This window comes from Leptonychotes weddellii, chromosome 5 (genome assembly GCF_054177405.1).
Source record: "Leptonychotes weddellii isolate Sample4059 chromosome 5, ASM5417740v2, whole genome shotgun sequence".
In the NCBI taxonomy this organism is placed as follows: domain Eukaryota; kingdom Metazoa; phylum Chordata; class Mammalia; order Carnivora; family Phocidae; genus Leptonychotes; species Leptonychotes weddellii.
The window spans coordinates 77,902,626-77,925,874 of record NC_138373.1 but is presented as its reverse complement, the minus strand read 5'-3'; the positions used below and the strand labels follow the sequence as shown (position 1 = coordinate 77,925,874).

General features: G+C 38.4%; 1 protein-coding gene across 4 annotated transcripts in view; it reads left to right on the top strand.

Moving 5' to 3' along the window:
- The window catches only part of GUCY2C (guanylate cyclase 2C), a 99,631-nt gene that overhangs the window by 32,646 nt on the left and 43,736 nt on the right, over positions 1-23,249 (top strand). For all 4 annotated transcript variants that reach the window (XM_081821273.1, XM_081821272.1, XM_081821271.1 and 1 more), the window contains 9 exons: positions 252-364; positions 2,027-2,091; positions 5,072-5,287; positions 6,358-6,479; positions 7,930-8,026; positions 10,374-10,491; positions 12,114-12,249; positions 18,539-18,624; positions 20,964-21,075. In XM_081821273.1, coding sequence (XP_081677399.1) covers positions 252-364; positions 2,027-2,091; positions 5,072-5,287; positions 6,358-6,479; positions 7,930-8,026; positions 10,374-10,491; positions 12,114-12,249; positions 18,539-18,624; positions 20,964-21,075 — 1,065 coding nt within the window. The remainder of the gene's footprint in view (positions 1-251; positions 365-2,026; positions 2,092-5,071; positions 5,288-6,357; positions 6,480-7,929; positions 8,027-10,373; positions 10,492-12,113; positions 12,250-18,538; positions 18,625-20,963; positions 21,076-23,249) is intronic.

The window sequence follows — 23,249 nt, the reverse complement described above, 5'->3', positions numbered from 1 at the left end:
TGGGTGATATTTATGGAGGGTAAATTATACCTCAATAAAGCTGTTGAGAGAGACAAGTAGACAGAAACAAGAGACAGAGACAGAGGAAAGAAGTGACAAGGAGTAATATAAGAACTCAGAATTCAAATATTCATAGGCCTGAAGATGAATATCCATTTTTTTTCCAGGATCAACTGGCAAAAAGTAAACCTCATGGCTACAAACTACTGAAAAATAACACATTTTCTCTTTTCCCTCATTTCTGGAAACAGGCATAAATGTGACTGTGAATGCCAGCTTTATCTCTTCGGATAGTGTGATTTATAAGTCAAATGACTGCCGGAGTAGCACTTGTGAAGGCCTCGACCTACTACGGGAAATTTCAGTAAGTAAATGTTTTTGTAGGTAGAGCTCACACTTCTTAGCAAGGTCGCAGTGTGAAACTTGAGGACCTGTCCATGACCATCTCGTATGTCACCTCTAGTCACATAGCTGAGTGCTTTGCAGAGAGGGTAATCTGACTTCAGCCCCATATATTTCCCAAGTGATGAGGGCCTTCTGGGAATCCAGGAAAGTGAGGAGAACCCTCTATGTTCTATTTGTACACTTTCAGTGTTACGGAGGGGAATTCTTTTTGTTTTAAATTGTCTTCAAAACCTTTTTTTTAAAATATTTTTATTTTTTATTATTTCTAAAAGATTTATTTATTTTATTATTATTTTTTTATTATGTTATGTTAGTCACCATACAGCACATCATTAGTTTTTGATGTAGTGTTCCATGACTTCAAAACTTTTTCTTCAAAACTTTTAAAAATTTAAATGTTGGCATTAACTGGTTTTCTTTTGTGCCCCTCGGGAAGTACCTGAGGTATTCCAAAGCCCTACACCAGAGGTCTCTGTTTCAAGTCGTCACCCTATATGGGGCCACAGGTTAATGGCTTCAGGGCTGAATCTGAAACCTAAATTTTAAAGTAGTAACTGTAATGTTAAAGGATAGAAATGGGAAGGGAGAGCTTCTTGCCTACTCCCTCCTCCCAACTCCCAACCCCAGCCAGGGCTTTCTGGAGTGAAAGAATGTTCCAAGCTCTCTAGAGGCAGGTAGATGTGCAAGAAGCCTTTTTACCACCGAAACCCAAAAAAAGGCTCTCCTAGAAGCAGAATTCTAGGCGTAGAACCACGACTTGAAAGCCTTAATCAATAGCATCACCCGGACCAGACAAGTCGGCTCGTATCAGGAAGAGTGACTGATTACTGCAGTCATTCTCAGTCTTGGGAGGGCCAAGAGTGAGCAAGGGGAGTTTAACAGACTCTACTTTATGATGCCAGGAGTGTGTACTTCGTCCTTCCACCTCTACAGACAGAGGTATACCCTGGTTTTCTAAAGCCAGGGATGGGATGTTCCTAATCACGTTCTTTTTGAGAAACAGTACGAGACACCATCTATGATCACCTGGATGGTCACATTGCACTTCGTTCTCTTTAGCCCTGTTTTATAGCTCTCCTTAAAACTGCAACATGCCCTCTTCCCCCAAAGCACCTCCAAGTCTAGTCTCCCCACAGTTTGGCCCACAGGTATTGCTCACATTACAGTCTGTCAGTCCTTCTTCCCCCACTCTGCATCCTCCTTTTGACAAAGAATCCAAGTTCACCCTCAGCAGAATCTCCTTCTCTCCCCCCGCAACATCGTCACTTTCTCAGACTTCTTTACCCCTTAGCGCCCCTTGCCCAGCCCAAGGAACATGTTTTGCTCCTTTCTTGAGAGGCCCACCTTCAAACTTTCTAGGACCCTTTTCCCTTGCCACTTCTTTCCTGTCCATTTATTCATTGTTTTCATTTTATTTTTAATTTTTTAAAGCTTCTATTTATTTGAGAGAGAGAGTGAGAGAGGCCCCCCACTGAGCAGGGAGCTTGATGTGGGACTTGATCCCAGAACCCCGGGATCATGACCTGAGCCAAAGGCAGATGCTTAACCAACTGAGCCATCCAGGCGCCCCCATTGTTTTCATTTTAGAGATTCATTTTTCTTTCCTTTTTTTTTCCTACAGAAAAAAAAACAAATGGGCTGTGTCCTCGTGGGACCCTCGTGTACATACTCCACCTTCCAGATGTAGTAAGTAATTTGGTTTGTTGTTGCTTTAATGCCACCGTAAGTTGAAGTCAGGGCATGATACCACTATTTAAATGATTTACCAAACAGCGGTCTAGTCAAGGTAACCCAGTCAGGGGTGTTGGGGCCCTCGTATTGTGCTCCTTCTCCATAAGTGTCATTCTCATATCCAGGGAGCTCAACCCTTGCTTACCGTGGGGTGAATGACCATAGCTGTTCAGGGGTTATTAACATCTGAGCCTGAGAGGCAACACGGGATAGGTAAAAAGTTCGAGTCCTGGCAGGAGACAGAGAAGACAATGAACTTGGGTAATCTGAGGAGTTTAATAAAGGAAATCTTCACTGAAGTATGAGCAGAGTATATGGAAACACACAGGAAAGCTACAGCACTCAGGGGATAGGCAGGGCTCTGTTCTATTCCTTAGGTCCGAGGAATAAGCAAAGTAGCAAGGTACTTCACAGCATTGAGGATTATATAATTAACATATGAAAGTACCTTGCCCAGTGCCCTTATCAGCTTAGGAAAAAAACGCTTCCAATACATTCCACAGTAAAAATATTTCTCTGCCTTTGGGAAAATCACCCTCATCCCTTCCATTCATTTCACTCTGTAATTCTCATCACCACAAAACATTTTGTTCTGCCAGATCACACCTTCCCCAAATCAAAATCCCTCTTCCATGCCTTTCTTTCATTTGCTCAGTCTTCCCCTGAATCAAGGATCACCTTTGACTACACAGAGAAAGCTATGCTGCTCTTGCAATAGATTTTGGAAAAGATAGAATTAGATTTCTGAAATTTCTGTTGCAAAGTCTGCTTCTGACACCTCCTCCCAGCTGTACAAACACACTCAGGTGTTCAGACCCACTAGGTGGCACGGACATACCACAGAAGCACTTTCTCAGCTCATCTTCTAAACCAAAATACAGGCAAAATCAGACTCTTACTCCTCCTTGCACTCATTCCCAATTGTTGTCTTTTTTGACCACTTATTGATTTGCTGTAGAATCGGAAGGTGCTCGGAGGGAAAGGAGGAGCGGGAAAATTGATTCACTATTTGTGAGGACCTTCCATGTGCAGAGAAGTATTTTGGTTTTGTCAGAGTAGAGAGCATTAAGTAAAACACAGCCCCTACCCAGTGAAATAGAGGTGACAAGAGCCCTGGGGACCAGTACAAGACAGAGTACAACACACTCCGTTGAAGAAACACAAGCTGCTGTGGGGTGCACAGAAGGAAAGGGCCCCCACTGGTTGGGAGAGTAGAGCTCAGGAGGGGAAGAAGGACTTCATGCAGGAGATGGTATATGAGTTGAGTGTTGAAGAACAGATGAAATGTTAATGGGTAGAGATGAGGGCTTAAGCATCCCAGCAGGCAGAGGGAGAAGCATGTATAAAAGCAAAGAAGCAGGGGCGCCTGGGTGGCTCAGTCGTTAAGCATCTGCCTTCGGCTCAGGTCATGATGTCAGGGTCCTGGGATTGAGCCCCACATCGGGCTCCCTGCTCCTCGGGAAGCCTGCCTCTCCCTCTCCCACTCCCCCTGCTTGTGTTCCTTCTCTCGCTTTGTCTCTCTCTGTCAAATAAATAAATAAAATCTTTATTAAAAAAAACAAAGAAGCAGAGAAGTGTAGAAATTTTGTGAAAGTCTGTATTAGCTGGAGTGCAGGAGATGAGCACGGGAATAAGAGAGAGAAAACTGGAAATATGAAGTAGGGCTGTATTTGGGAGGTCATGAGTTCAGGTGAGGGAAGTGTATTTAATTAGATTTGCATCAGGAGCAATTAAGATTATGCAGAGAAGTGCCATGAGAAGCGGCTCAACTTGGGGAAGAATAAGTGTCAACACTGTACAGGAAGGACTGGAGCCCACAGGAGACACAGATGGGGAACATCATCAGGGGAGGAGGAGAGCTGAACTAGCATGCAAGCAGTCGACGTGGAAAAGAAGGATAGCCTTTAAAGATATTTAAGGGTAGCATCAATAGCATTTGATAACTGGATGTTGGAGTGAGGGATGGAAAGCAGACAAAAAACACTAAAAGAAATAGGGAAATAAGGATAAGGAACAATTTTGAGAAATAAAAATAAAAGATACATTTGACCATGAACATGGGGAGTTGGAGATGCAAGCAGGACACTTAGTGAAACCCTTCAGTGTAGAGCTCAAGATGGAAAAGGGGGTGCTGCTTTGCTTCCTTTATCAAGTGCGCATTGAGGGCCTACCTATGACCCCAAAGGACTGGAGATATGGAGGTGAACAAGCGAGCCATGATCCCTGCCTTCATGGAGCTTGCAGTCTAGTGGAGGAGACAGATGCTAAACACATACCCACTTCAGGTATCAATGAGAAGTTCTCATGATTAAAGGGATATTTAATACAGAATCTGATGGATGAGTAAGAGCCGGCCCGGCAAAAAGGCAAGGGGAAAAGCATTTCTGGCATATGTCAAGGCCCCGATGGAGAATAAAATTGAAATGTTTAAGGAACCACAAGAAGATCCATGTGCTAAACAGGGAAGGAAAATTATAAAATCGTCAGGTGATGTGTATCTCAAAGTAGTACATAGAAGAGTCAGAAGTAAGGCAGTGCACTGAGGGAAGAGTATGGAGGACATCTTTTGGGCGTTACAACATCTGTGGTAGTTGTGGTGGCCATCCTCTGTTTCCTTAGCTCTACTCCCCAAAGGCATATGTCCCAGCTTAGATGCTATGACAACTCATTTTAGAATAAATTGAAGTAACCAAGCCACCACGTATACATAAAAATACCCAGAGTATCTTAAAACATAACATATGCTCGATAAATATTGTTTTAAAATTTACCTGTGTGGAAGGGACACCTATTTAAGGTAGAAACCTGCTTGAATGACCCTATTTCATGCTTACCATTTATTACCAACCACAGGCTGAAACAGGTTAAAGAGGAATCGTATTTGTGCTACTTAAATTAATCCTGACATTGGTTTCTTTCTCACCTCTTGGCATAGCCTTGACACAGATTTGAACTACCCCATGATTTCAGCTGGGAGTTTTGGATTGTCATGTGACTACAAAGAGACTTTAACCAGGCTAATGTCTCCAGCTAGGAAGCTGATGTACTTCTTGGTTAACTTTTGGAAGGTCAATAACTTGCCATTCAAAGATTATTCCTGGAACACTGCATATGTTTTCAAGAATGGCACCGAGACTGAAGACTGTTTCTGGTAAGCAGGAGGCATTTGCCATAGAGAGAAGCAACAGAATCCTGGCAGGTTATAATCAGACGCACCTTCCATCTATAAAAGCACTGGGAATGGACACCAGCCCACTTTCTTACACACATGAAAGCGAAGGGGCCAAAGGAAACAGTATAAATGTAATCGGCATGTATGATAGTTGCAACACTCTGGTTTTCAAAGTACTTTTACATTACTTTTATTGATTCCTTACAGTAAATCCTCTAAAGAAAAGAGAACAAGTACTATGATCTCCATTTTGCAGATAAGGACAATGAAAACCAGTGGTTACTGCTTTCACATTACTGTGCAAGATACAATACCAGAGAATATGCATTCTGCCAACACCGACCACTAGTTAGAAATAATTTTTCTCTCTCAGTTTTTCAGAGGACTAAGTGGGGTGGGAGGAGAATGGGACATTGGTCACCATGGCTAAAATAAAATTACAAGGTTCACACAACTCCAGAAGAGGTAGCAGAGAGAATCTTCTGGTTGGGTTACCGCCTGCACCACCAGGATGCTGCTTAGCTCTGCAGTCTCTTTCCGCCCAAGTATGCAAAAGACTCAGGGTACCACTGGAACACACATCTAGGGAATGGCAAGAATCAACCCTAAGGTCTTGTCCTAGAAACTTCGGGGTGAACTTAGAACCCACAGAAGTCCATTTCACTGGGAGGATAAAAGATTCCTATCAACTCTGAATTTTTTTACTATAGACTCAAAGGTTTCAGCTTATCTGTGATAATGGGGTTTATAGAGCAGAGTGGCCTTCCTCCTGCATATAGCAGGAAGCCATTATAAGGGACCTGCCAAATGTCTACCATTTGTAGAGATACATGAAGATTCCCTAAAACTTCTCCTATACTTTTACTAAACTAGATGTCCGCAATCCAGACCACTGATATCATTGTGTGTATCATCTGTTGTGTTGATAGTGGAAATGAATTTTAGATGAACAAGTTCCAGGAAAAGATCTGTAAACAAGGAGCAAACAACATGGAAGGCCATGAAGAAACTAAGCTGGTTTCTTAGAGTTTCTCTTTTATCTGCTCTAGGTACCTCAATGCTCTGGAGGCTGGAGTGTCCTATTTTTCTCAGGAACTTAGCTTCAAGGAAACATTGAGGGGAAATGACCAGTTCCAGGGTATCTTAATGAACCAGGACAGGAAAAGCAACGGTAAGGAGACATGGAGATAATTTTTTGCCAACTTCTTCCTCACAACTACCATGTTTTTATGAGTTGTTTTGACAGATCTACCACCACAGAGCTGTCATTGCTTCCGTGTATTTTGTTCACTTGGGGAGATCTAGAGTTGCACGCAACTCCATCAGATTGTTCTTCCTGTTGATTAAAACCTTATCCTATGAGAGAAAGGAGAAAGGTAATTAAACATAATGTGAAAGTAATGATGAAAACCTAGCCTTCATAAATCAAAATGATATCATGACCCACCATCCATAAACTGCTTTTTAAGTTGACCTCAGCACAAGCTGTTATTGGATTTGTGACTAATCCTCCCACATTCTGAGCCCTGGTCCCATGATGACCGAGAGGATATGTTTATTGATATCTGGCCTCAAGTAAAATTACAAGGTTAGCAGATCATCTCACTTTCCTCTGTCCCTGTATCTCACAGGCCCAGTGATCTCCCAGTTATAGGTCAAGTATGGGATAAAATCATCCTTACTATGTCATGAGGTGATTTGTTTCACTTTCCAAGGATTCTCTTTACAAATAAGAATATATCAGGAGTAAAGGAATCAATAGTGAACCTTTCCTACGAGGGAAGGTGCTTGCTTGGCAGGAATTCCTAGTATGACTCAAATCATCATCTGTCATTATTAAGCATTTCCCATATTAAGAACCTTCCGTGTACAAAACATTGCCAAGATGTGGGGAGAAAAAGAAGTATAAGTGTCCCTTAAAAGAAGTATTGATGTCCCTAAGCTGCTTTTTACAATTCAATTGAACAACATAGTATAAAGATCCAATGAAGTGTCCCCCAACTCCTTTTTCTCATAGCCATGCATTTGAAAAATCGGGTGGTGAAGAGTAGTAAAGCTCACAGAATCAGATTGGACTCTGCCACTGAAATCCCTAAGACTGAGTTCTGAGTTAAGAGGCTACAAACAAAGCCCAAGGAAAGTTGCTTAGGAACACTACATAAATTCTCACATTCACTTGACTATATCTTTTCAACCACTTCACAATTGGTAAGGGGCACTTCACTTATCAATGAAAATAGTTTTTGTAACTACTCCAACCTGGTAAAATGGAATAAACACCGAACCAGATTCATAAACTTGAAAATTAGGGCTCCGCCATCGACTCGTTTTTAACCTTTGACATCTTGGCTTCCGGTCTCCTTAACTCAATAAAATTAAGGGAATGGACCAGAAGATTCTCTTTAAGATCCTACACAGCTCTACTCTGACTCTACACCTGTAAACAAAACAAAACTAAACTAAACTAAAAGCAGAAGACAGAGTAATTGAAGAATTGACGTTCATCTTAAAACATAAATGTAGCATGGACACACTGGGTTCATATTCAGGTACCTGGTTCCCACCTGTTTTTATGTAGACCGTTGTGTATTTCCCTCCTTGTCTTGTTCTCTCTCCTCCAGTGATTGTTATGTGTGGTACACCAAGCGTCATCGGCAACCTCAAGGGGGACAGGGCAGTGGCTGAAGACATTGTGATTATTCTAGTGGATCTATTCAAGTACGTACAATATTTGAAAGAACTCTCCTCTTTTCAGAAAAGAAAGACTCCCAGGATTTCCAGAAGATGCATTCTCTTTTCTCTTGCTTCGCACAGACTCACATAGGGTTCAGTATGATAATATTTTAATCAGTGTTTTATTCTTTCATCACACCCTCATTTTTATTTAATTAATTGTAGCCTTAGCAGACATGCCTACCTTTGACATCATTATCAGGTCTAAAACAGAATTGTTATGACCCATTAAACCCACATGTCCATCCATCTACAGGGACCCTGGTCCCCAGCCTGATTTTAAGGTATTTTTCTAGGCAGTGATAAATCAACTAACAACCCAATAGCATTATTTTTGAGACTGTGGGCCATATCTGTGCCTTCTATCGCTAATGGCTTTGATCCAAGATGATTTTTCCTTTGCCACCTTTGGTAAGAAGAAAGGTCTAGTTAAATGAGTTTGTTTTTTGGCCCTCTGTGGTACAACCACAGTGGTGATTTTATCCTCTGTAATTCTCTGGAACTAAGGAGAGAAAATTCTGGAGAATACAAACTCCTTCCCTTCCTTCCTTCCTTCCTTCCTCTCTCTCTCTTTCCTTATAATTCAATTTTTATTTTTTTAAATTAGAGTATAATTAACAGTGTTAAATTTTACCACTCATCTTCTAATATGATTGGAGACCCCACAAACCATACCAAGCTAGTATCTGAGTCAGAGTAAGCGTATAGCAGGCGTCGCTGGTGCACCTGTGCCCCTTGCCCCATCAGCTAGATCATACGACCTCAATTATCTGACTACATCATTAATCATTACGGGATACTGTTACTGCACTGGTATCTCCCACATGTGCCTAGTCATTTCACCCGCACTCTATGTACTTGTCACAGTGTTAAGAGGAATAAAGCACAGGAACTGCAGGCCTATTTGACTAGGCCTTCATGAAGATAATCTAATCAATCAACTTAGCCTTTTAGCTGCAAAATACAGGAAAGAGGACAAAGTTCTCAATATTTCATTCCTACAACCACATTGACAGCTGCTTTCAATAGTTACTTTGCTCTCTGGAAGGAGTCCTCAGTGTAGCCAGGTTGGTGTAATCTTACTTTTAGCAAATCCTCAACCAACTGCCAAAGTGTTAGCATTCCTTTGTCACTGTTCTCAAAGGACACCTGGCTATGTTTGGGGAAGATCATGAGATTCATTTGAAAGTTGACATTAACTGGGTTTCAAATTCTAGTTCTGACACTTCGGTTCATTTGACTTTTTTTTTTTTTTTTTTTTGACAGTTGATTAATTTCTTTTATTTCTTGGGTTTCCCAAATCACACCTTCTCAGTTAAACAGTTTTTTAAAAAGCTATTCATCTGGGGTTCATTTGACTCTTGGGTGTTACTTAGAATCTTGAGATTAAAACTTGTCTTTTGTAAAATGAGAATAAAGAGGCCCACTTCATAGGAGTGCTTTTAGGATTAGATGTGATAATATGAGCAAACTATTCAACCTAGTCCTCAGGGCATAGATGTGTTCACCTGCTGTTTGAATAGTAAATGATGGTTATCCTAGTGATAGCAGTTCAAACATGTTAGATTCGTTGCATATTAAAACACTCAAATGATTTGGAAGTTTAGAAACTCTATGACTTGCAGCACAATCTTAGACGGTATTGAAGGTCCACAATGGGCCAACTATCACCTAGGATTGAGGATACACAATGAATACACTAATGTCAAGGAGCTTACAGTGTTAGAGAAAATGTTTAGTCTTTTCATACTTAGTTTCACCATAAATTTAATTCATAAAATTTCCCTGTATCCTATCCCAATATATCCAAACTATTATGAGCTCATAAAGAAAAGAAAGTTTCCACGTATAAACAAAAAGTCAGTAAGCCTTGAAAGCAAGCATTAGCTCACATGTCCAGAGCCCAAAAAAACCTCCCTCAAAGAAGTCTCTGTGATCTGATCTTCCTTTCCGCTCATGGATGTGAACCACAGCCCTCTTACTCAACTTAGCATCTTATATGACAATAAACCTATCTGGGGACGTAGAAGGTTTTCCAGGTTACTGGGAAAAAAAAAAAAAAAGACATTTTCAACTATTTCAACACCTAGAAGGTGTTGCTGGTGCACCTGTGCCCCTTGCCCCATCAGCTAGATCATACGACCTCAACTATCTGACTACATCATTAATCATTACCCGTCTGTACTTAGACGGGATACTGTTACTGCACTGATATCTCCCATATTTGCCTAGTCATTTCACCCACACTCTGTGAGGTTTGTGGGAATTACAGAAGCTCCATATGATTTTTGGAGGAATAAATTTTCATGAGGAATTTGTGCTTTTATTACAGTAACCACTACTTCATGGAAAATGTCACAGCCCCTGACTATATGAAAAATGTCCTTGTGCTGACATTGCCTCCTGGGAATTCCACCTCCATTAGCTCTTTCTCCAAGGGTTTATCAGAGGTAAGTTTCATGGTTATGTACTACTCTTTTTTTTGTCAAGGGTAAGATATTATTCTCCTATGTAGGACCCAAATTCTAAAATAACAATTGTTTTTTTTACTCCCATTCACAAAACAAATGTTAACTGAGACCAACTATCAGGTTAATATCAGGTTACTGATATTAAAATTCTTACTATAGGTCACTGTGCTGGGCTCTGGACCAACACAGCAATGCACGCTCTATTACATCGGAATGGAAGTGACAATAGGGGAAGACAGGAAGAAGCCCTGCTAATTTAGGGAGGGTAGAAACTAAACAATGTAAAAAAAAATGAAGTTCCTTACACCCTAAAGCAACTTTCTGCTGTCACAGATATCAAAATTCTACCTTTAAAGATATATATTCCTAGGTTAAGACAATTGTCCCCTATTATAATTAAGTTGACCATTGTTTAAATTTGTCCACGAGAGTCTTAGCATCATATCTGGTTTAGCATTTATCCCAGAAAAAAAGAACCTCTAACTGGACATTAAATCCTGGCCACCTTATTATAATGCAGGGACCCCTGACCCTAACACGACCTTGGGCTTTGTCAGTCACTGCACCTTAGTGTGACTAAATTCATCAGATGTATTCTGCCCTCAGAGTCAGTTGAGAGCAGGTTTGGACTGGGAAGAGGAGGGAAGGAGCAGTCCTGAGACCATGAACAACCTTGGGATGGCAAGCCAGGCCCAAAGAGCTATGAGGGAAGTTGGGTACTTTGGGGAGTATCACAGTTTTTTCCCAGACTAGCAGTTCTAAACCCTCTGTTTACAACCCTGCCAAAATTAGGAGCTGTAACCACTTTTGGGGTTGGGACTTAACTGGATTCTTTTGGTTTCATGAAATGATGATATCCGCAAAAGACACTGAAACCAATGAGAGGCGTTTTCTTTTTTCTTTTTATATTTCTAGCAAATATACTTCTGGATGTAATATTCAGATATCACTCACCCAGCTGCTAGGCTCTGGCAAAAGTGTGATTCTTCACAGGTGGACATTCTAAAATGCCCAAGCTGACAGAATTTACTTGGTCTCAGGGGGCATAAGACTTTTAATCCACAGCCCAACTCTGTGAAGACCACCACGCAAGACGGTCAAGAACCGTCTTCAAAGCAAGTTCAATGGTATCATCCAATCAACTCTCTTCCTGCCCTATTCAGGGTGCTGAAGGGAAGAGAGTTGTTTTTACTGTTGTTCTCTTTTACTCTTTGTGAAAACATTACACTACAAGCAAACATTTTTTTCTATATAAAATCTCACAAGAATTATGACAATGCTGCATGCTGTTCTTCCTGATTGAAATAATAGATTTCGCCATCATGGGAAGAAAGTATAATTGCTTTTAGTTACTTCCCTAAGGGTAGTGTTCCAGGTTTATTGATTGCCAAGGAAAGGCAGAATTTTGACACAAGGCTAATAAAAGAGCCCTGGCTCAAGGACATATTTTCCAAAAGACTTCTTTAATACCATCCCTACAATTCTCCTAACATCCCTTTACCTTTCCAGTTACTCTGCAGACCCCAAGAATGTTTTGCTCCAGGCTCAAGACCAGAATCTCTTTTTGGGAACTCATTTTAAGATTTTTCTTTCTCATTCAGGCAAAAAATAACTTTGCTCTTGCCTACTTGGATGGAATCTTGCTCTTTGGACACATACTGAAGACATTTCTTGAAAATGGAGAAGCTATTACCACCCCCAAATTTGCTCAGGCCTTCAGGAACCTCACTTTTGAAGGTACTGGTTTCCTAAGAGCAAACAACAACAGCAACAAAACTTAACTAACACTTTCTACAGAAAGCTAAAGACATTCGGGTTTTGTGGATGGACTTTGGGAAGCAAAGAGGGGGGTTGGCCATAGATAGATCCACAGCTAAATATCTTCAAACTTACTTGGAGGCAAATACCATTGAATACATTTGAGGGTTGCTGTTAGCGATATCTGGATATCGCTACCCAGTTTATGGGTAGAGCATACCCAGTTTATGCTTTAGGATTTCAGAATCTTTCCATATCAAAGAAAGAGCACATGGCTTGGACTTTGTACTTTGAACAAACTCATCACAGGGCATTTGGGGTGGCGATGTCCTGACTGTGCTTGGAGACTAGCAAGAAGAGAAATCTCTGCAGTTTGGTTTTGGTCCTTCCATATCTCCTTTCTATCCTTTAGGGATCTGGGACCCTGTGTTACCCCTCAAACTACCAGAACCTCTCATAACAATATCATCCCAAGGTTCCCAACACATGTTCCTGAGTGTGAAGTATGGTATCTTACTGTAATTTTGATTTGCCTCTCCCTAATGAATAGCAATATCAAGCACCTTTTCATGTGCTTATAGGCTATTTGTATATGTTCTTTAGAAAGTGTCTCTTCAAGCCTTTGCCCCTTTTTGAATTGTTTGGGTTTTTGTCTGGATATTATTGGCTAATCAGATACATGATTTGCAAGTATTTTCTCCTATTTTGTGAGTTGCCTTTTTACTCTGTTGATAATGTCTTCATGCACAAAGTTTTTAAATCTTCATGAAGTCCAATTTGCCTATTTTTTCACTGGTTGCCTCTACCTTTAGTATCATATCCAAGAAATCACTGCCAAATCCAATATCATAAAGCTTTTGCTCTGTGTTTTCTTCTAAAAGTTTTATACTTGTAGATTTACATTTAGGTCATGATTGCATTATGCGCTATGTGGATATTGAATTTTTCCAGCACCATTTGTTAAAGACTCTCTTTTCCCCCAGTGAATGGTCTTGTCAGACTTAGAGAAAATCGTCTGACCATATATATAAGGGTTGATTTCGGGACATCCTATTTTATTCCATTTGCATATACATCTGACTTTATGCCAGTACCATACTGTTTTGATTACTGTAGCTTTTTAGCAAGTTTTGAAATTAAGAAGTGAGTCCTTCAGCTTTGTTCTTCTTTTTCAAGATTGTCTTGGTTATTTTGGGGTTTTTTGAGATTCCATACAAATTTTAAGATGGCTTTTCCTATTTCTGCAAAAAAAAATAATTTTTTTGACAGAGATTGTGTTAAATCTGTGGACTACTTTGGGTAATATAGATTTCTTGATGATGTTAAGTGTCCCAATACATAAACATGGGAGGTTTCCATTTATTTATATCTTCTCCAATTTCCTGCAGAAAAGCTTTGTAGTTTTTTTTGTACAAGTCTTTCATCTTGGCTAAGTCAGTTCTCAAATCTTTTATTCTTTTTGATGCTATCATAAATGGAATTGTATTCTTTTTATTGAAATATAGTTGACACACAATGTCACCTTAGTTTCAGCTATATAACGTAGTGATTCCACAGTCTGTACTTTATCCTATGCCCACCACAAGTGTACCTAGCATCTGTCACCATAAAACCCTATTACAGTACCATTGACTATGTTCCCTATACCTTTGACTATACGTTGATTCTATTTCCTCTACCTTTTATCCCCATGACTTATTCATTCCATAAATGGAGACCTGTAACTACCACTGGAATTGTACTCTTAACATCCTTTTCTGAATGTTCATTGTTAGTCTATAGAAATGCAACTGATATTTGAGTGTTGACTTTGTATCCTGCCACTTTGCTGACCTCTTTTTTGGTGGAATCTTGAGAATTTTCAACATGTAAGATCATATCAGCTGTGAATTTTACTTCTTCCTTTCCAATTTGGATACCTTTTATTTTTTTCTTGCCTAAGTGCTCTGGCTAGGTATTCCAGTATTATGTTTAATAAAAGTTCCTTGCCTTGTTCCTGATCTTAGAGGAAAAGCTTTTAGTCTTTCACCATTAAGTATGATGTTTGCTATGGGTTATCCATAGACGGATTTTATTATGTTGAGCTAGTTTCCTTCTGTTCCTAGTTTGTTGTGTTTTATCACGAAAGCATATTGAATTTTGTAAAAAGCTTTCTCTTCATCAAATTGAAAAGATCATGCATTTTTTCCTTCATTCTTTTAATGTGGTATATTATATTTATCAACTTTTATATGTTGAACTATTCTTGCATTCCAGGAATAAATCTCTCTTGGTCATGATGAATACTTCTTTTAATATGCTGCTAAATTCTGTTTGCCAGTATTTTGTTGAAGACTTTCATATCAGTGTTTATTAGGGATATTGATGTGTAGTTTTCTTAGGGTCATTTTCTGGCTTTGGTATCAGAGTAATTCTGGCCATATAGAATGAATTCGGGAATGTTTCCTCCTCTTCAGGTTTTTTTGAAAAGTTTGAGAAGGATTGGTGTTAATTATTCTTTAAATATTTGTAGAGGGGCGCCTGGGTGTTGTAATCAGTTGAGTGTCCAACTCTTGGTTTCAGCTCAGGTTGTGATCTATTCCTCTATTCCTTACTTCTGTCTTATTATTCTATCCATTATTGAAAGTGGAGTATTGAAATTTTCTTTTTTTTATTTTAAGATTTTATTTATTTCTTTGACAGAGACACAGCAAGAGAAGGAACACAAGCAGGGGGAGTGGGAGAGGGAGAAGCAGGCTTCCCGTGGAGCAGGGAGCCCGATGCAGGGCTCGCCTCGATCCCAGGACCCTGGGGTCATGACCTGAGCCGGAGGCAGACGCTTAAGAACTGAGCCACCCAGGCACCTGGAGTATTGAAATTTTCAACTATTATTGTAGAACTGTCCATTTCTCTGTTCAATTCTATCAATTTTTGCTTCATATATTTTGGTAGTCTGTTATTAGGTGCATAAATGTTTATAATTGTTATATCTTCTTGCTGTATTGAAACTTTTATTAATATATAGCGTCCTTTTTTGTCTCTTGTAAACTTTTTTGATTTAAAATCTATTTTGGAGGTGCCTGGGTGGCTCAGTCGGTTAAGCATCCAACTCTTGATTTCAGCTAAGGTCCTGATCTCATGAGTTGTGAGATCGAGCCCCACGTCAGGCTCCACGCTCAGCAGGGGGTCTGCTTGAAGATTCTTTCCCTCTGCCCCTCCCCCCACTTGCATGCGCACTCTCTCTCTAAAATAAATAAATCTATCTTAAAAAAATAAAGTCTCTTTTGTCTGATATTAGCATATGCAATATACTACTCTCTTTCAGTCACTCTCTTTTAGTTGCTATTTGCATAGAATATCCTTTTCCATCCTTTCTCTTTCAACCTATTTGTGTTTTTAAACCTACAGTGTATCTCTTATAGATATCATATAGAATCATTTTTTTTAAATACAATCTCCTAATCTCTATCCTTGATTGGAGAGTTTAATCTATTTTATATTTAAAATAATTACTGATAGGGGAGATTTACTTTTATCATTTTGCTCTTTGTTGTCTATTGTCTTACAGCTTTTTGTCTCTGATTTTCTACATTATTGTCTTCTTTTGTGTGTAGTTGATTTATTTTGTAGTGAAATGTTTGAATTCCCATCTTATTGTTTTGTTTATATTCTTTAACTATTTTCTTTGTAGTTACTATGGATATTATAGTTAACACCCTAAGGTTATTACATTCTAATTTGACTTTATACCAGTTTAACTTCAATAATATCTGAAAACTGTACTCCTTTAATACTTCCATATACACCTCTTTCAGACATTGACGCAAATTGATGCAAAATTACATCTTTATATGTGTGTGTCCAAAAACAAACTAATGATGTTTTAAACATTAGTCTCTTAAATTATGCCAAAAACAAAATGTAAGGTTACAAACCAAAGTTACAATAATACTAGTTTTTAGACTAGTTTTTAAAAACACATTCATCTCTTAAATCATGTAGAAAACAAAAATTGGAATTACACGCCATTGTTATATTAATGTTAGATGTTATAACTGCCCATGTATTTGCCTTTACTGAGATCTTTATTTCTTCATATGGCTTCAAGTTATTGTCCCGTGTCCTTTCACTTCAACCTATAGGACTACCTTTAGCATTTCTTGCAGGGCAAGTTCTGGTGGTTACAAGCTCAGCTTTTGTTTATCTTGGAATGTCTTACTTTCCCCCTCACTTTTGACAGACAGGTTCACTGGATAAAGAATTCTTGGATGAGATGCACCTGGGTGGCTCAGTTGGTTAAGCGACTGCCTTCGGCTCAGGTCATGATCCTGGAGTCCCGGGATCGAGTCCCGCATTGGGCTCCCTGCTTGGCAGGGAGTCTGCTTCTCCCTCTGACCCTCCTCCCTCTCATGCTCTCTGTCTCTCATTCTCTCTGTCTCAAGTAAATAAATAAAATCTAAAAAAAAAAAAAAAAAAAGAATTCTTGGATGAAAGTGTTCCTTTTGGCATTTTGAGTATATCAGGCCAGTGCTTTCCTGATTCAAAAACTTCTAATGAGAAGCCTGCTAAAAATCTTATTGAGTATCTTTTACATGTGACAAATCACTTCTCTCTTGCTGCTTTCAAAATTCTTTTTTTTTTTTTTTTTTTTACTTAAATTCAATTTAATTAGCATATAGTGTATTATTAGTTTCAGAGGTGGAATTCGGTGATTCATCAGTTGCATACAACACCCAGTGCTAGTTATTTCAAATGCCCTCCTTAATGCCCATCACCCAGTTACCCATCACTCTACCCACCTCCCCTCCAGCAACCCTCAGTGTGTTTCCTATAGTTAAGAGTCTCTTATGGTTTGACTCCTTCTCAGTTTTCATCTTATTTTATTTTTCCTTCCCTTCCCCAATGTTCATCTGTTTTGTTTCTTAAATTCCACATACGAGTGAAATCATATGGTATTTCTCTTTCTCTGACTGACTTATTTCACTTAACATAATACCCTCTAGTCCCACCCACATTGTTGCAAATGGCAAGTTTTCATTCTTTTTGATGTCTGGCTTTTGGCAGTTTGATTAGAATGTGTCTCAGTGTGGATCTCTTTGAATTCATCCTACTGGAGTTTGTTGAACTTCTTGGATATTTATATTCATGTATTTCATCAAATTTGAGAATTTTTGGCCATTATTTCTTCAGATATTCTCTCTACCCCTTTCTCTCTTCTTCTTCTTCTTCCGGGACTTCCACAGTGCATATGGTGGTCTGCTTGATGGTGTTACAGAGGCTCTGTTCACTTCACCTTTTTTTCTGTTCCTCAGACTTGATAATTTCCATTGTCCTATCTTCAAGTTCAGTGATTCTTTCTTCTGCCTGCTCAGATCTGCCTCTGAATCTCCCTAGTGAATTTTTCATTTCAGCTATTGTATTTTTCAGTTCTAGAATTTCCTCTTGGTTTCCTTTTTAGGTTTTCCCTCTCTTTATTGATATTTCCCTTTTGTTCATACATCATTTTCCTTACTTTATCTATCTCTTCTTTTAGTTCTTTGAGCATCTTTAAGACAGCTGTTTTAAAGCCTTTGTCTATTAGATCCACCATCAGGTCTTTTTCAGGGATAATTTCTGTTGGTTTATTCCTTTTTTCTTTTGATTGGGTGACACTTTCCTGTTTCCTTGTCTGCCTTGTGATATTTTTGTTGAAAACTAGATATTTGAATTCTAATAATTTGAATCTAATAATCCTATAAATCACATGGTAAATGGGGAATTTTTACTAGTTTAGTACATATTCTTAGCAAAAACTTTTCACTAATAATTAGATTCAATTGGCTGATTTTATTTTCATCCTAACTGCAATGCAAAAATTTTCTCTTCTAACTAAATACTAAATAGCATCTCTCTTAAAAATGTCCATCAGAGTGGGCGCCTGGGTGGCTCAGTCGGCTAAGCGACTGCCTTCAGCTCAGGTCATGATCCTGGAGTCCCGGGATCGAATCCCGCATCGGGCTCCCTGCTCAGCGGGGAGTCTGCTTCTCCCTCTGACCCTCCTCCCTCTCGTGCTCTCTGTCTCTCATTCTCTCTCTCACAAATAAATAAATAAAATCTTTAAAAAAAAAAAATGTCCATCAGAGATCTTAGGGCCAAGAGCCAATGGATATTCCCTCTGATTAGCTCATTAAGATAATTTTTCAGTAAAATAGAGCAATTTGAACCTATTTTATACCGTCTGTAAGGATCTAACTGGTTTTTCAGTCAAAAAGTCAAAAATAACCTCCAACTCTTTCTGATTTTGCCCTAGGGCATGCAGGTCCTGTGACTTTGGACGAGTCTGGGGATATTGACAACACTATGGTGCTTCTGTATACTTCCGTGGAAACCAACAAAGTATGTCTGACTTCTTATCAGGAACTTGGGGTTAAGTGACTAGGTGAGGAAGGATAACTACAAGGCGAGTGATAGCAAAGGAATTAGAGAAGTTGTGTTTAAAATCTGCAAGTTATTTATTTCAGATTCACAATTATGACCTACTTAGGACTGTATTCTTTAAGCATTTTGACGCATACCTTATTTAGAACGTCCACACTCTATTGGCTATATATAAAATACCCACCCAGAATACATTGATATAAAGACCAGACTATTGATGGGATACTAACGAGAGGATGACAGTGCTCTCCTAAGAATTGTTTATTCATTTCCACAGCTAAAAATTTCAATGAAACATTCTCTATTCTCTCCATCTGAACTCATGAAAATCATTAATTGTGCTATCTTTCTGACACATATAAACAGTCCTATAATGTCATGCTCTTATTCATGTTATGTATCTCTTTTCTCCTCACCTACATATAGGTTCTTTAAAGAAAGGGAGTGGGTCTTACTTCTCTATGCCTGTGCTTAGCTTCTTATATGGCATATAGTTAATGGCTGATCATCATTTAATTTAAAAACAAATCACCTGGGGCGCCTGGGTGGCTCATTCGTTAAGCGTCTGCCTTCGGCTTAGGTCATGATCCCAGGGTCCTGGGATCGAGCCCCGCATCGGGCTCCCTGCTCCGCGGGAAGCCTGTTTCTCCCTCTCCCTCTCCCCCTGCTTGTGATCCTGCTCTCACTGTGTCTCTCTCTGTCAAATAAATAAATAAAATCTTTAAAAAACAAAACAAAACAAAACAAAAAACAAATCACCTGTCTTTATGTCACCCAAAGTAGTGCCTATCACAAACTATGAAAGCCACTGTTCTGCCAACCAAATGGTCAGTAGAAAGTTTCTCTCTTTAAGATGTCATGTCCTGACATAACTAGGAATCTAGGAGAAAAAGTTTTCTTTTTCTTTTCTTTCTCATTTTTTCATGTGATTTTCCAATGTGATCATTATGACATCTTTAAGTCATATATTTAGTGTATATATTAACCCACTTTCTAAAAATATATCTGTAATAAAAATGTGGAAAGCTAGAGGACAGATGTCCAGATTGAGAAAGTTAAACCAGAAATTTGGGGGCAACATTTCAGAAAAGTACTCCATAGTTTTCAGTTACTATAAAAACCTTGAAGTGTCATCAATGCTCCAGTTATTATAGTAATTATAAAGAGAACTATACTCCTCTCTAAGTTATTTGTGCTGGGATGATGCTCTTGGAGAGAAGCAAATACACGTGGGAAGTTCCTACAGCAGCCTCATAACTGCTCTTCAATATGAAAAATGTTCTGTGCACTTATTCTCTCTGAAAGAAAATCTAGCTGAATTTTTCAATAAAGGCAAATCTAGTTGAATTTTTCAATAATCTAATGCCATCAGTTGTGCTGTATAATATGTACATATAGGGAAACCAGAGATTAATTCTCAAAACACAGGGATATAAATAAGTTATTCTATATCCGGAGGAAGTTTCAATAGAGATTCAATGTACTGTCTCCTAATATTAGGATATTTACTACCCTCAATATATGCAATTATAGATCATGCTTTCAAGTTAAAAGTATATTTCTAAAGATGTAAAACTTTTGTCCAGAAAGTTTTGAGGGAATGGTGTTGAATTTAGAAAGATGATCATTATATTCAGCAGTAATATAAGGATATATTAATATATCCTATCAGCAGATTGCTTGAAAAAGAAAACTTTTATCTTAGAAACCTAATTAGTATCATGTACAAGACAGCACATTAGAGCAAAAGGATAGAAGAGATTTGAAAATTATGTAATTGACAGAATTTAAATGTGAATTATTTCAGAGCCCCTTGACATGTATCAAAATGGATAATGAACGGATTTTAGCTGTAGTGCATTTTCTTAAGATATTATCTTCAATAGCAACTTAATATTGTGGAAAACATTGGTACTTCACTTGCCATGTGACTTGGACCTAACCATTTAATTTCTTTTGGTCTCTATTTTAACATTTTTGTAATATGAGAGACTTGAACTGGTTCTCTAAAGACCTGAAGAATCTATGTTGGGTAGGAGTTACCGGTATGAGCATAAAGTACCCTATGGTCATAAAGAAACAAAAATAATTGACCCAGCTGGAGCTTAAATCTACTTTCATGCTGTGAACCAATAAATGGATGCCAACTAGCTAGGTCCTGCCTGCTAAATATTACCTGTTTCACTGAGAATTGTTACTATGAAATTCAGATGTCATTGGGCAGGACAATCTCATCAGAAGTCATTCTAAAATGTCTTTTTCTGTTCATCCTTCTTCTTTTTCATGCCCTGACACAGTACACGATTCTCTTGAGGTATGACACCCATGTAAATAAGACTACCCCAGAGATTAAGAACCCCATGTTCATCTGGATGAACCACAAACTTCCAAGTGATATCCCAGGCCAGGGTAAGAGATCCCTTAATGAATTTTGTTTTTGTGAAGTTGCTTTTCTGGTAAGGTAAGTACATTCAATGGTTTATGCAATTAGCCTGCGTTTTTATGTTTTCATTTGTTTTGTTTGTTGTCTGAATTAGATTTGCCAGGTTTGTAAAATGTGGGCTTTACTTCCCTGCCTAATGAATGATATTATAGTTTTGATTAAACACTGAAAATATCCCTATTCTAATGTAGCTATACCTCTTTTTAATATGTGTCCTACCTAACCACTGACAAAAATTATCCTATAGAAAATTAGGTTTGACAACTGGCAAAATGAACACAGACACATGTATTCTTAATGCCACTGATTCCATTTTACTGCAGTAAACTCAAAGTATACATATTTCAGCAAGGAACACAAGATGCCATCAGCCATCAGTCATCAGTGAGCATAGCTTCAGAAGTATCCCCCGTTTCCTCACCGGACACATACTTGGGTTATAATGATGGCTACTCACCTACTTAAGATGAGGTACCATCATGTCATGGAAAGCCCTACCATGACCAGGACTTCACCCATGCAACTTCCCATACAACCATATAACATTGGCCATCCCTGGACAGGACCAGCCAGGTATCTCCTGGGCAACAAGGTCTCAGGACAGTCTGGCTTAGCCAAGGCTTACGACGATGAATAGTAAGTAATTTCACGTTACTAATCTATTTCTAGAGAAAGAAGTTTAAATTTGGACAAGCATTTATGCCCAAAGATGCAAAAAAAAAATGTAGAAGCAACATTAATAAAATGATTTAGCAAATGATGATATATCCATAAATGGAGCATCATAAGCCAATTAAAATAATTATTTACAAAGAATTTTAAATGACATAGGAAAATTTATAAGGAATTAACAGGAAAATAAACAACTTTTTAATTTAATGAGATTCTAACTTTGTAAAACAATGTTAGAAATAGATTGTAAAGAAATATGCTAAAATGTTAACAGTGGTAGCTTCTGAGTAATAGGATCCTAGGAGTGGGTTTTTTTGTTTGTTTTGTTGGTTGAGATTTTATTTATTTATTTATTTATTTATTTGCTATTTTATGCTTTTCCTAATTTTCCAAATTTTTCCATAATGACTGTATTAATTTACCACTTTTAAATATTAAAAAATAAACTAGAAATATTTCTCTCCCAGCCCTGTCTATAGCCAGAAACTGAGGTCGATATGACTTAAAGAGAAAAGTTCTGGTTTGATGCACTTCCTTGTGTTAATGTGTTGGATGCACTTGCTATGTTTTCAGTCCTCTTGTGTTCCATGAGTCAAATATGGTTAAAAATGACTCCTGTATTTTTATTCAGTAGCCATGAGCAGTTGACTAAAGCAAGGAAGCAAAGAGGGAAGTGGGAAGTGAGGTTCCCATTCTTCTAAACAATAAGCAATCCTGAACTGATTTCAGATTTACTGCTATCATTTTTTAAGTTTTTATTTTAATTCCAGTTAGTTAACATACAATGTTATATTAGTTTGAGGTGTTCAATATAGTGATTCAACACTTCCATACATCCCCCTGTGCTTATCACAGCAAGTGCCCTCCTTACTCTCCATCACCTATTTCACCCATCCCCCCTACCTCCCTCCCCTCTGGTAACCATCAGATTGTTCTTTATAATTAAGAGTTTGTTTCTTGCTTTCTCTCTCTCTCTGTTTCTCTCTTATTTTTCCCCTTGGCTTGTTTATTTTGTTTCTTAAATTCCACATATGAGTGAAATCATATGGTATTTGTTTTTCTCTAACTTATTTCCCTTAGCATTATATTCTTTAGCTCCATCCATGCCATTGCAAATGGCAAGATTTCATTCTTTTTTATGGCTGAATAATATTCCATTAAATATATAAAGATGTGATGTATATAAATATATATAAATATAAATATAAATATATATATCACATCTTCTTTATCCATTCTTCAGTCGATGGACACTTGGGCTGCTTCCATATCTTGGCTATTGTAAATAATGCTGCTATAAACATCAGGGTGCATGTATCCCTTTGAATTAGTGTTCTTGTATTCTTTGGGTAAATACCCAGTAGTGCGATTGCTGGATCATAGGGTATTTCTATTTTTAACTTTTTGAGGCACCTCCATACTGTTTTTCAGAGTGGCTGCACCAGTTTGCATTCCCACCAACAGTGTG